We start from the raw sequence: 12,909 nt of genomic DNA on the forward strand, positions 1-12,909 counted from the left end.
CTGAATACTAATCCAATCTGCTCTGCAGTTCAGCTCTGTCTCTGTGCATTAAAGCAGCCATAGATTACTTCTAAGGTATACGTGAATGAGGGTCAAGGCTTCTGCGTATATTTTGCAGGGTGGCTTGGCTGATGGAAAGTTATTTAAACTGAGACCACTAGGTTGTTTTGCTAGGTTGAAATGACTAAAAAGCCATTGCCCACACAGATTTTCAATGCCAAGAATTGGAAAGGCATGCATTGAGGGCATCCAGCTTGTGATGTTTGCATGCATTCAAAAAGCGAATATCTCAATTTACATTTTGCTTAAGACAAAGCACAATGAATTGACCTAAAGAAGGGTTGAAAAGACATTTCTTGTGTATGAAACATCTGCTGTCTTCCATTATCAGTTAGGCCTATTTCTGCCAGATGTTTCAGTGAAATTTACATGCACGTGGATATTGCTACATTAATCAGAATTTTGTTACGTCAATTATTTTTTATTTTACTTATTGTTCTTAAATTGAACTAATTTGTGCTGTTATTATAGTTAACTAAAACTAAAACAAAAAACAGAAATATTATTTTATTTTAGCTAGCTGACACAATTGAAATAAAAGTGAATAAAAACCATATGGACAAAAAATACAAGAAAACAAATATAAACAAATTCAAAATATTAATAAAAATAATAATATCTCAGTAATATGAAAATAATACTGAATAAGAACAATTCAATGAGTTGATTTAAATTACTATTCTAAATTACTAAAATGCACTGTAATTAATAACCAGAGAGGATGTCATCAGTGCTTCCTGTAGAGCAACATGAATGCATATCTAAGTATTCCAAAGTCTACTGAGCATATAAACTGGAATATTAAAATTAAGGGCATGTAAATGTGGTTACTGATATTTATGGTTAAGTATGTTCCCTTGATTAGGTGACAAGCTTATTTAATCAGTTCTAATTTACACAGATCTCATGTAATGTGAGCCTGTCTATTAATCCGTACAACATATTAACCCATAAGTAATTTATATTACATATTTTATACATGCTGATCATAGTGATGTGGAATTTATTCATTCAGTATTAATTCACAACCTCATTAATATATAAATCCATACAGATTGTTATAAGTTATACATGGATTTCATGCACTTGCCTGTGGGACAAAGCAGTGCCCATAGTCTGCCAGGACTTTTTTTGACCATTGCTACAAACATCTAACATTGTATGGCAGACCATCAACGGTGATGTTATTTTACTGATTGGTCTTCACTCTTACTTCTATTTATTAATTTATAGCTGTCTTTAAAGATGTGTTTTGGTTAGTATAAGCTTAATGTAAGAAAGTGATGAGATTTTGGGGTGAGATGCAGCTCTGGTGTAGATGTGGCAGCATGTAGACTACATTTGCTGCAGCCTATTGGACAGGAGCCTGAAATCAAACTGCCCTGCGGTACGTTCCTGCTGCATTCCGCTCCTCGCACGGCAGCACCTGCCTTCCACCTCCGGCCTTCATTCACTCACTGCCAAGCCTCTCAGAGAGTGTGCCAAAGCCCTTGGGATTGTGTGTGCTGGGAAAGTGAATCTCTCAGACTTAGACATTAAAGGATTAGTTCATCCAAATATGAAAAAGCATTTACTCATACGCATGGCAATCCAAACTCGTGTGACTTTCTTTCATCTGTAGAGCGCAAAACAAGAATAATTTACTGGTCTTTTCCATGCAATTACCAGTGCTTTCAACTTTCAAAAAGGATGCCAGAACCCATAAAGCATAATAAAATTTGTTCATATAATGCATGCACTGTTTTTTAAGTTATACTGTAGTTGTGTGTAGCCAACAGACTGAAAGATGTTCACAATTATGATTCCCTCCAGTGGCCTATTAAAGTTGTGATGTGTCGAAAGTAGCAACAGAATTTTCTTCCATATTGTGATGTGCATATGAGTGCAAAGATTACTAAAAAACTAAAAATGTAGGGCTGCACTTGATTCTATACATGGATTTTGAGATGTGGGCGTTGCACTCAAAAATGAATGTGAACTTGAGATCTTCTGAGAAGTTCTGACATTTAAGATGAAACATTATGAAGTCAAAAATGCATATATACATGGATGAATCACTCGCAGGAAGATTTATAACATACATTAACATAATGGAATAGGCAAATTTTTATTTCAGGATTTACAGCATAAAAAATTGTGTCTGGGTAATCCAAGTTATACTTGAAAATAGTAGTGATCCAATTAAGGACAAATCTTGCAGACAGATTTTGTGAGCTGAATTCACAAATTCCAGTGAAAAACAGAATGATTTCCATAAATAATGACTTCAGTTTTGGTCTGTTTCTCACACAAAGCTACACACACACACACACACACAGACGCGCGTGCACATATTTACAGAGTTCTGGCATGAAACTCTAGATGCCGCAGTCCTATAGGTCTAACTCCATCTGACCTAATGACATCATTATCACATGGCACAGCTGATTGGTTCTCTCCTGTATTAGTAGCCAATGAGCTCGCTGCTAGTGATGGGAAGTTCGGATCATTTTACTGACTCGGACCTTTGAGTCTCGTTCAGCAAAATGAACGAATCTTTTTTCGAGTCATTTCGTTCATTTCGTTCATTTTAGCAAAATATAATTAAAATGTTACGTGCTACTTCCCTAACACATCTACTACTTATGCAAACGTTGATCACACTACAAACAATACAAACTATAATGCTATAAGAAACAGAAAAGATTAATTCATCGTTTATCTGGGTCTTGATTAGCTCAGCTCACCTCTTATCTGACAAGTCTTCGGGTTTGAGCCGTTCGTTCATCACGTGACAGCCTCATACACTAACCAATGCAGTCAGAGCCGGAAAGAGAATTGATTAGTTCACCTGTTTCGAGTCTTCGGGTTTGAGCCGTTCGTTCATCACGTGACAGCCTCATACACTAACCAATGCAGTCAGAGCCGGAAAGAGAATTGATTAGTTCACCTCCCGAGTCTTCGGGTTTGAGTCGTTCGTTCTTTTGTCACGTGACCACTTGCCGGATCAGTAAAATACTATAAAGTAAAACTGTATTTTTTGTGTGTTGGATCATATTTAAGAATTATCATAAAATTATCAAAATATGTGTAATAAGCATTTTCCTAGAAATAAAAATGGTCTGTTCATTTCTGTCACTATGTTTTTGTTACTGTTTCTTGAGGAGCTGTGTTATTTTATAAATAAATAAAACCCTGTTATAAATAAAATATTGATTGATTTGTCCTTTCACTGTCTTGGTATATCAATAAACATATAATATAACTATATAATAAAAAAAATCCAAGCCTAAAATTACAAAGCACTTATAGTTTGTTCATTTTTACTCCAATTTTGACTTTGCTGGTATAATTGTTTTTCCTAGGCAGACTTGACATATTGGTCTAATATTTGTATAAGAAGATTGGTCAAAAAGGACACAATGACATAAAGTGAAAGCAAATAACATTTTGAATATGAATGATTAATGTTAGTTTAAAATATTAAGGTTATGATCTGGCTCTGTGGCTTTAGTATATTTTAATTTTCTTGTATTTTTTATTTAAATTGTTTTAATTCATTTTGGAATAGTTATCCTCTTTGCTAAAGCTTTTTCTGGCACAAAAATAAACAATAAAAAAACAATTCAAGAGTGTGTACACAGTGTTAATGTCTAAAGTGTCATATGTTACAAAAGTATAGTAAGTAACACTATAGTCTAATCTAAAGGGTTAACTCAAAAGACATAAATACAACAAGGTATTGTATTTTATGAAGATTAGACTCCAAAAAAATTAATTAAATTAAATTAAAGCATAACCAACTCTTTATTATCTTTATTACTACATTCAGTATTATGGAAAAGAACCATCGTGACAGAAATTAAAAGCAATAATTTGAGACCAGAAATGCATCACATAACTGTACGAGTAAATAATAATAATAATGACTATGCACCCGTTTGTAAGGAAGGTTGTAAATTAACTAATTTCTCTGCCCAAAGCTGTCACGTCACGTGACAAAAGAACGAACGACTCAAACCCGAAGACTCGAAACAGGTGAACTAATCAATTCTCTTTCCGGCTCTGACTGCATTGGTTTAGCTTATGGGGCTGTCACGTGATGAATGAACGACTCAAACCCGAAGACTCGAAACAGGTGAACTAATTCAGTGCAGAACCTATAGGATGTTGCGCATGCGCGACTGAACGAATCACTCCCTGAGAAGACTCGTTCTTCCCGAGTCACATTAAAGATTCGTTCTAAATGAATGAATCGTTCAAGAACGACCCATCACTACTCGCTGCTCAACATTCAAATATATGACTAGTGCTAGGTGATTCATGTATGCTATATGGGAGTTATTTCATGTATGTTATATTTACAGCAGCAGTTTTTCTTACATGCTCACAGCAGCATGTTGTGGATGTATTGGCAGTAGCAAGTCTCGGTACTTGCTCTGCCGCAGCAGCAGCGTAGCAGATCTGTTCCACCAAGACCAAATACATTAACATTCTCCTTTACATTACCATGCCAATCCCTCCGAGAGTTGTCATGACAGAAATGTGTATATATAGCATGTTTTGTTGTTGTTTTGAATTTTGACGAACCAAGTCCTCGCTCACTTTCATTATGTATGAAAAAAAAATATTGAAAAGTGGCCAGAATATTCTTGACAGAAGAAAGAGTCATACAGGTTTGGAATGACATGAGGGAGAATAAAAGATGACAGAATTCACTATTCCTTTAAAGTCGAGTCCAAATTAAACGTTCAAGGCTGGTCGAACACATTCTGTTCAGATCTTTTGGTTTAGGTTCCCTGTATATGGCTAATAATGTAAGATTAATGAGGTCAGAATCATCAGCAATGAGTTTTTGAGTTAATCCTTGTCCTACCATTCAGCGCTCAGATGAAATTTTCTCCTCTCTCTCTTTTCCAGTGCTCTCATGGATCTACAGCTGGGAGCAATCATACATTGGTGGCCTCATTTTGCATGTTTGTGGATTGGGGGGGGGGGGGGGGGGGGGTGTTATTGGTGTGTTGGGGGCGTGGGAGGGTGGTTGGTGGGCCAGCGAAAAATGTGCAATTGCAATTTATTGAAGCTTACTTAAAAGGCGGAAATGCATTTGAACTGGGGAGCGTGTGCACCCATTTCTGTTTCCACTACAGTTCCTGATTTGGCACTTGATTCCTTCCTCTGCTTTTCCGTCAGGAGATAAGCTTGAGCAAGCCACCCCAGACTGGATTAAAAGCTCTTTGATAAAGCTGTGTCGGGCTTGGCACAAAAAAAAACACTTTCTTGAATGAATATTGTGGCAGGCGGTGAGTGTGATTGTATGATTGGGTTTTATGGCTCGTGTTGCTATAATGAAGCTAAGTGTGAAGTGATTTTGAACCCCACTCATACTCTGCGTGGGTGTTTTTGAGTACAATACGGATAACTGCTTATTATCGCTTCTTAGCATAGGATTAGAGATCTTTAGATCTCTTGCATAGCCTTAAAGGTTAAAAAAGACACAACAATACACATAAAATGTGTCACTTTTTTATCTATGTAAAGGCTGGGCGATATAGCGCATATATGCATGCTCATCTTGTCAGTAAAGCCGGTTCCTTGATTAGCGATAAATCTCCATCACCTGTTTTCAAATGGAGCGGCATTTCATACACAGAGCTGTAGTTCACTGACAAGCTAGGCAATATCGCGTTCATTATCGAAGGCGATTCATCTGCGATAATGAACGTGATATTGCGTAGCTTGTCAGTGATCTACGGCTCCATGTATTAAATGCCGGCATTTAATTTCATTGAAAACAGGTGATGGAGATTTACCACTAATCAAGGAACCGGCTTTACTGGCGAGATGCGCATGCATATCGCATGCGATATATCGCCTAGCCCTACATACTTGCATGCTTCTGCTCATTATAATTTGTAGTAATACAAATATAAGCTTGCACTTCGCACAGATGAATTAAACAAACATATCACTTTCGTCATGGTACTGCCACAGAAACCATACTTACTTACTCATTCACACTCAGTCATTTTTCCTTTTTTAATCCTTTCTGACTCAGGCTGCAGAGCTGTGAAGTACTGAAGTCCGAGAGGGTTTGACAGAGTTGTTTACAAGGATCCGATATGTGGAGATTAACAACATGATGCTCAGTTCTGACTGGAAACCTCTGAGGATCAGCCCATTTTGTGGATCAATGGTAGACATGCGCTCGATTGAAGCTGCTTATCATGTGTGTTTGTATTTATGTGTGAGGAACTGCAGTAAACCTGGTAGATTTTGCGTCTAGGGTGATGTGAAACAATGAGAGACATATCTTTTAGTTTTCAAGTGCTTTCATTTGTAGGAATCATTCACCTAACATTTTGTCATCTACTCACTTTCATGTTGTTCTTTCTTAGGGTGACCATATTGAAGTTTTCAAAAAAAGAGGACAGTGGGGGCAGGATGCAGACGGGGAGGGGAAGGGTTGTGTGGGTTTTAAAGTAATCCTCAAAGTAGCGCAATGACCATATCCCAAATATCAAAACTCAAAATATGTAATTTCCATACCTAAAATACAAATTTTATTTTAGTCACCGTTATGCAGATTGATTATAAAAATATCCTCTAGTGGCCCCCGTCCTTCACAAAACTTCTTGTCTTCATCTACCATATTTGTAGAATGCAAAATGTTTCAATACAAGCATTTCAGTCAAATGTCATTTATGCAATATTTCAAACCTTTAACCCAGGGGAGAAAATCAAGCCCCCGCAACAGTTTAAAATCAGTCTAATTCCTTGCAAAAAAAAAGAAAAGCGGATTTGGCAACCCTGCATCCAACACGAGCTTCATCCAAAGTGATTTAAATACTCCGCATATTGATAGCGGCTCCCTGATGCGCAAAAATTATATTCAATATAGAATGTTTGTGGGAGCAGGTCAGAAATTCAGCGAGAGCGGGGTTTACGAAAACAGTGTGTAGGGCTTTAATACAAAAATGCACACAATGAATGGCGACTGTAGAAAGCAAAAGCCGAATCCCGGACATTTTGGGCAATTTAGAAATCTTGGCCGGACGCAATTTTTTAGGTCCAAAAAGAGGACATGTCTGGGGAAAAGAGAACTGTTTTGTTTGCTACGCTTTTGAATGTCCTACTACAAATGTACAAAACGATTAAACAAATCCATGCAACTTAAAAATTGTGGAAAACCCCCCCACAGCAATAAAACAAAACCATGAACTATCACTCAACTCAGATGCACTTAATTTAAGAAAATGCTGAAATACTGAAAAAAGGTATTTTTAAGCAAACTTTTTTTTTGCTGTTGTTATTGAACATCACAGGCAAGTGTTTACAGCCAAGCTATGATAAGAACTTTATTTAAATATTGTTATTGTGCCAGAGGCTTTCTGAGGACTGAAGCGGCCCACAAAAAGGATATCACCAAATTCCAGAAACCCCTGTCTCCTGTCACAAACAATCACAGCAAAGCGCGGTGTATAGTTGTCCCAAGGCGGCTGTTGTGTGTTAAAACAGCTGACTATATATTTATAAGCTGAAAACGGCTTTTCATCGGCAGATACATATTTTATTTATGGTTACATAAGAAGGAAATTGTATATGTGGTCAGAATTTCTGTAAAAGTCCACAGATTTGTGCTTCTGTAGTTGTATTTGGGTTTGTGCTCATTTTAGACGTTAGAATCTAATAATTCTGATTCCTAACAATTCTACTCATGATTCTAGTACTTTGAGAACATGATGAATATAATGACTTGCAGTTAATTCAGTAAACAGTTAAGTAAATCAAGAGCCTCTTTGAGTTATTTAGACTTATTCATACAGTACATACTTATGAGAACACAATTCATTTTATTAATTTTAACAGAACTGTTTTAGTAGCATTGTGAAAATAATATGTTTTGGTATTTACTTTTTTAAATGGAATGAGCAGATTTACAACCAGTTTTTGATCTCCAACATTAGCTGGATGTACATTGTCTCTACCCAAACCCATTTTAACTACACATAGCATAAAGAAAACATAAGTATGCAAGAGCCTCAGAGCATTGCACTCTTGTTTCAAAGCCTTTGAAATTAAATTGAGAGTTTTATGTGATCTTTGGCTCTTTGTATGGATTGTGGACCATGGACCATGAACATTGAAAAAAGCAATTGGAGAAATGTGATTATGAATCATATGATCCTTTTTTCAGGCCTTGATTGTAGAGTCGGAGCTGTGCTTTTGATCTATTTTCTGAATATTGAAAAAAATTGTAAATGAGAATAAAAGAAAAGGGCCAGATAATCTCTTTCCGCAGTTTTGGATGAAATAAGGCGATTTCTAATCTATTGTAGAGATCTAGCCTATGGCCTAGTGCTACAATTGCCAGTTTCAAAAGCAGGGGCAAAAAAAATAAAAAATATCTTTGATCATTTTGCACAGCCACACTTTGAGCTGTTCATCTCTCAGCTCTCTCGGTGGGCCTTGCTGCGGCATATGTGTGATCTGGCACACTGCATTACACTCCTTCCTCTTCCTCTTCCCCATTCTTGTAAATGCAGTTCATATCTTCTGCATATGAAGTTTATCTTTAAGAGGAATCTATGCATGAACAGACAGTGCTACTTATTCATTTGTGTTTTGCAAGTCATATAACCTTCTCATCTCTTTTTACTGAGAATCCACAGCACGGTGGATCAGTTTATTTCCAAACCAGCAGATTTTAATCTTGAAATACAGATCTCTAGGGTTGGCACTAATCAAATGCCTTGTACCTTGTTTTACCATGTTTCTTGGACTTATGCCATGGTAATATTTATTTATTTTTTATAAATGAATTTACATACCATAGTATATCAGTAATGGTGATCATTCAGTAAAATTCTGAAATATTATTCCAATTCAAACTAACTGTTTACTATTTTAATATATTTTAAAATGTAATTTATTTCTGCATTTTCATGATCATTACTGCAGTCTTCAGTGTCACGTGATCCTTCACAAATCATTCTAATATGCCGATTTCCTGCTCAATAAAGTTGTTGAAAAGTATGTTCGGTGTGAAGTCAAATTAACTGCTTAATACAAGTCAAAATATTATTTAAACTGTATCAACTTGACTACACTAGGTTACACCAACAAAAGTCATTTTTAAAACTTAGATCTGGTGGCTTCTTAAAGAAGTGCGCCATTGTCATCATCTTGCAGAAAACTTACAGATGTCTCTATATATTAAGCTGTACTAGTTTGTTTTTGGTAAGCTTGTCAAGCTCCCAAAAATCAGCATTAATAGGGTACTAGTTGGCATGTGCTTCTTTGTTTACTGTTTATCCTCATTTGAGGGCAGATTACAGGGCTAATAACGTTCGCCACATGCAGCAGGGAGATATACGTTCCTCATTAGCAGTGATTAGCATTTCACTAACTCTTGCAAGAGGCCACACTTTGATGTTCTCCCCTTAGTCCAAATACTCTCTGAAGTAATTGCCTTTGCTCCTTGTGTCGTTTATCCAAAGCCTCATCCTGCTATCTCTTGGCTTTCAGTACTCTCAACTCTCAGTTATTTATTTCTGCATTCTCAGTTCTTCAGCTTGTTGATTGGTTAAGAAGATAGGACTAAGAAAAGAAGTGAAGGGTTAGCACAGAACACAAGCTTATGGTCCCAAAAGCTGATTAAGTTCAAACTAGGACGATTTCTGTCTCAGCGTCATTATTTTTAGCCGTGTTAAGGTATTAAGTGATCAGTTTACTGTCAGGTGCCGAGTACTGTACGTGTGGTAATGGAGACCTAAAGGCATAGTTCACCCAATCATGAAAATTCTGTTATTATTTACTCACTTTCAAGTTGTTCCAAACCTGTATGAGGTTCTTTCTTCTGTTGTGCACAAAAGAAGATATTTTTGAAAAACATCCATAGTATTTTTTTCCCGTACCATGTAAGTCAATGGCTACCGTCAGCTGTTTGGTTACCAACATTCTTCAAAATATCTTCTTTAATCTTTTTGTGAATTTCGTCGGACAATCTGACAATTATGGGAAGACGAAATGTTATATGGAGAACAAGCCAAACATTTCAGTGGGAAGGGAAGAAATTCAAAATCAAGCAAACCAATTTAGCTCAGTATTTAACATTATTATATCTTCCTCTGCCCTTCCAGGAAAGAACAACACCTCCTCTCTTCAGTGAACTGCTGGTATCTGGTTTTGAACCAGACCCGAAGAGAAAGCAGAGATCATGCCACACTTAACGACATCTACATGAATAATGTCATTGTTCGCCTGGCTCAGATCAGCGAGGACGTCATCCGGCTCTTCAAAAAGGTTTGTAGCTTTGACATCCTTCTTTTTCTTTTCACATCCATTTAAATACCATGATAATCTCATGTCCACTTTCAGCTTACAGAAACCTCTGTGTTAATACTCACTATTTGATCAGACTTTTAAGTGCCAAGACATTTTTTTATACTAAATTGGATTAAAAATAGATTAAATGCATTGCGGGATTCAGTATTGTGTGCATGTTTTACAATTTTATTTTACAAAAAATAAAATTTTATTATTTAAAAATAAATTTGTATACATTAGTGCTGTCAAACGATTAATCACGATTAATCGCGTCCAATGTGTATGTACTGTATTTATTATGTATATACACACACATACAGCATATATTTTGAAAATATTTACGTGTATATATTTATATTCATATAAATTATATCATATATAAATGTATTTAATATATAAACATAACATATTTTTTCTTATATATACATGCATGTGTTTGTATTTATATATACATAATAAATATACAGAGTACACACACATATATTATGTAAACAAAAACTTTTATTTTGGATGCGATTAATCACGATTAATCGTATGACAGCACTAGTATACATCCACGAAAACAAGATGAGTTATTTATTTTTTAGGTCTATTGTGACTTTTAGGACTGCACAAAGTGTTTTCTTGCAGTAAACCTACTGGAGACTATGAAAGCTTGTTTCCACCATGTAATTTTGACTTTTAATTTCACATTTCTGGCTATTTTCTTGCAATTCTAAGAAAAAAGTCAGAATTCCTGCAACTCCTAATTTATATCACACAATTGTAACTTTTCTCTGAAATCTGAATTTTTAGTTTTGTTACATTTCACTGTTTCTTGTTTCCTCAACGGAATAAAAAATAAAAAGGCGACTTTTTATCTCACATTTCTGACTTTTTTCTCACATTTGCAAGCTTATATCTCATAATGCCTACTTTTTTCTCAGAATTGCACATTTAAATCTCACATTTCTAGGAATTGTGAAAAAAGTGAAGTCTGAAGTCTGAATTGTGCAATTAAAAAGTTGCAAATCTTCCATAGGAAACATTGAACCTTTCTAAATGTGGAAAATCATAACAGACACTCCAAAATCATTATGTATTCTTTCACTCAGCCAGTTGACTTCATACATTTGCATGCAATTCCTTGGCAGACATTTTTCTTAGCACAGCAACGTCTACCTCCTGCTTTCTTGTTTTAGCTGTACCATTGGAATTTTAGGCTGATTTTAAATGCTTGCAGACGGGGTGTACGGATTGTATGCGACAAAATGAATGTGCGTGTCTAAATGCATGCTGTCTCGCAGTGTGACTACAGCCTATTTATGCACATCCTCTCAGAGTTTAAGTCATACTGTGGCGAGGAGTGCCGCCACTGGCTGTATTCTCTGTGGTGTGACTTATGGGGTCTGGACTATATGAGTTGGAACGCTGTCAACACATAGCCTGGATTCCTGTGGTGTAATCCAAACACTACTAGCGTGTTTACACCTGGCTGCTTTTCCTGTAGGTGAGGCCCTCTGCTTCCAGCCGCCATTCATAGGAGAGTGGTTCAGTGAGGTGTCTGTGAACCAATAAAACACACCCAGAGCACCCTGGGAAACTGTTAATTGCTTGCAGTGAGTGTCCTCAAGGTCACCTAAGATACCTTACTCTGTATGAATGCATGCATGAATTATGCTGTGATGTGACAGGCGCATATTTATAAACAGGGCTGCTTATCTTTGCAGATTTGGTGATTTTATTTTAGTTCACTTGCTTTCAGTTCGACTTGATTCAGATTGATTCAATTTTGATTCATTTGGGGATTTTACAGTTAGAATCTTTTAGCTAATGTTCTTAGTAATACAGAGAGCAAGAATATCTTGCTTTATTACAAAATTATCACCAATTATTAATATGTGGATATAAAATAAAGAAACCTTGCTTTTCTAGATCGCATTTTTATTGTCAAACTATTATAACTAGCGAAATTATTATACAATTCTAAACTCATAAACATTTCACTTTAATATGTGAGTCTTTTAAGTGATTCATTAAATGGACTGGCTCAAAAGAGTCATTTCAGTTCAGTTCAGTTAATTTAATTGTCATTCTAAACATGTTGACACATGAGAACGAGTGTATACATAAAGTTAACATACAATAATACAGTACTTATTCATGAATGGAGCAACTCTTGGTGTTTTTGATTCACTAAAATGAACCGATTTAAAAAAGTTGATATTTCATAATCATCTTTACAACACTGTGGCAATAAAACATATTCACAGTTCATAAAACTGTGTGATTTTAAAGGACATTTTTGATTACTTTTGGTGCTCTTGTACAGTTGGATCACTGCTTGATGTCCAGTGTAAAAACCAAAGTAGTTGAGAATCACAAGTCTAGCGACATGAGTCTGCCGTCTGGTATGATAATGAATACCCTTCCTTACATCCTTAAGCTCTTATTTGAACTTTTTCTTTAATTACGTGTTCAGGACGTTCAGTAGCAGTTAGTAAACACTTAGAGCAGTTTTGTCCACGTCAGAGGATTCCAGCACACAGAGAGATGAGAAAC

At 36.0% G+C, this 12,909-nt stretch overlaps 1 protein-coding gene across 2 annotated transcripts in view; it reads left to right on the plus strand.

The window, feature by feature from the left end:
- Positions 1-12,909, plus strand: part of srgap3 (SLIT-ROBO Rho GTPase activating protein 3) — an 87,477-nt gene that overhangs the window by 24,187 nt on the left and 50,381 nt on the right. For both annotated transcript variants that reach the window (XM_058778428.1, XM_058778429.1), the window contains exon 3: positions 10,182-10,344. In XM_058778428.1, coding sequence (XP_058634411.1) covers positions 10,182-10,344 — 163 coding nt within the window. The remainder of the gene's footprint in view (positions 1-10,181; positions 10,345-12,909) is intronic.

The sequence above is a fragment of the Onychostoma macrolepis genome, chromosome 06, assembly GCF_012432095.1.
Source record: "Onychostoma macrolepis isolate SWU-2019 chromosome 06, ASM1243209v1, whole genome shotgun sequence".
NCBI lineage: Eukaryota > Metazoa > Chordata > Actinopteri > Cypriniformes > Cyprinidae > Onychostoma > Onychostoma macrolepis.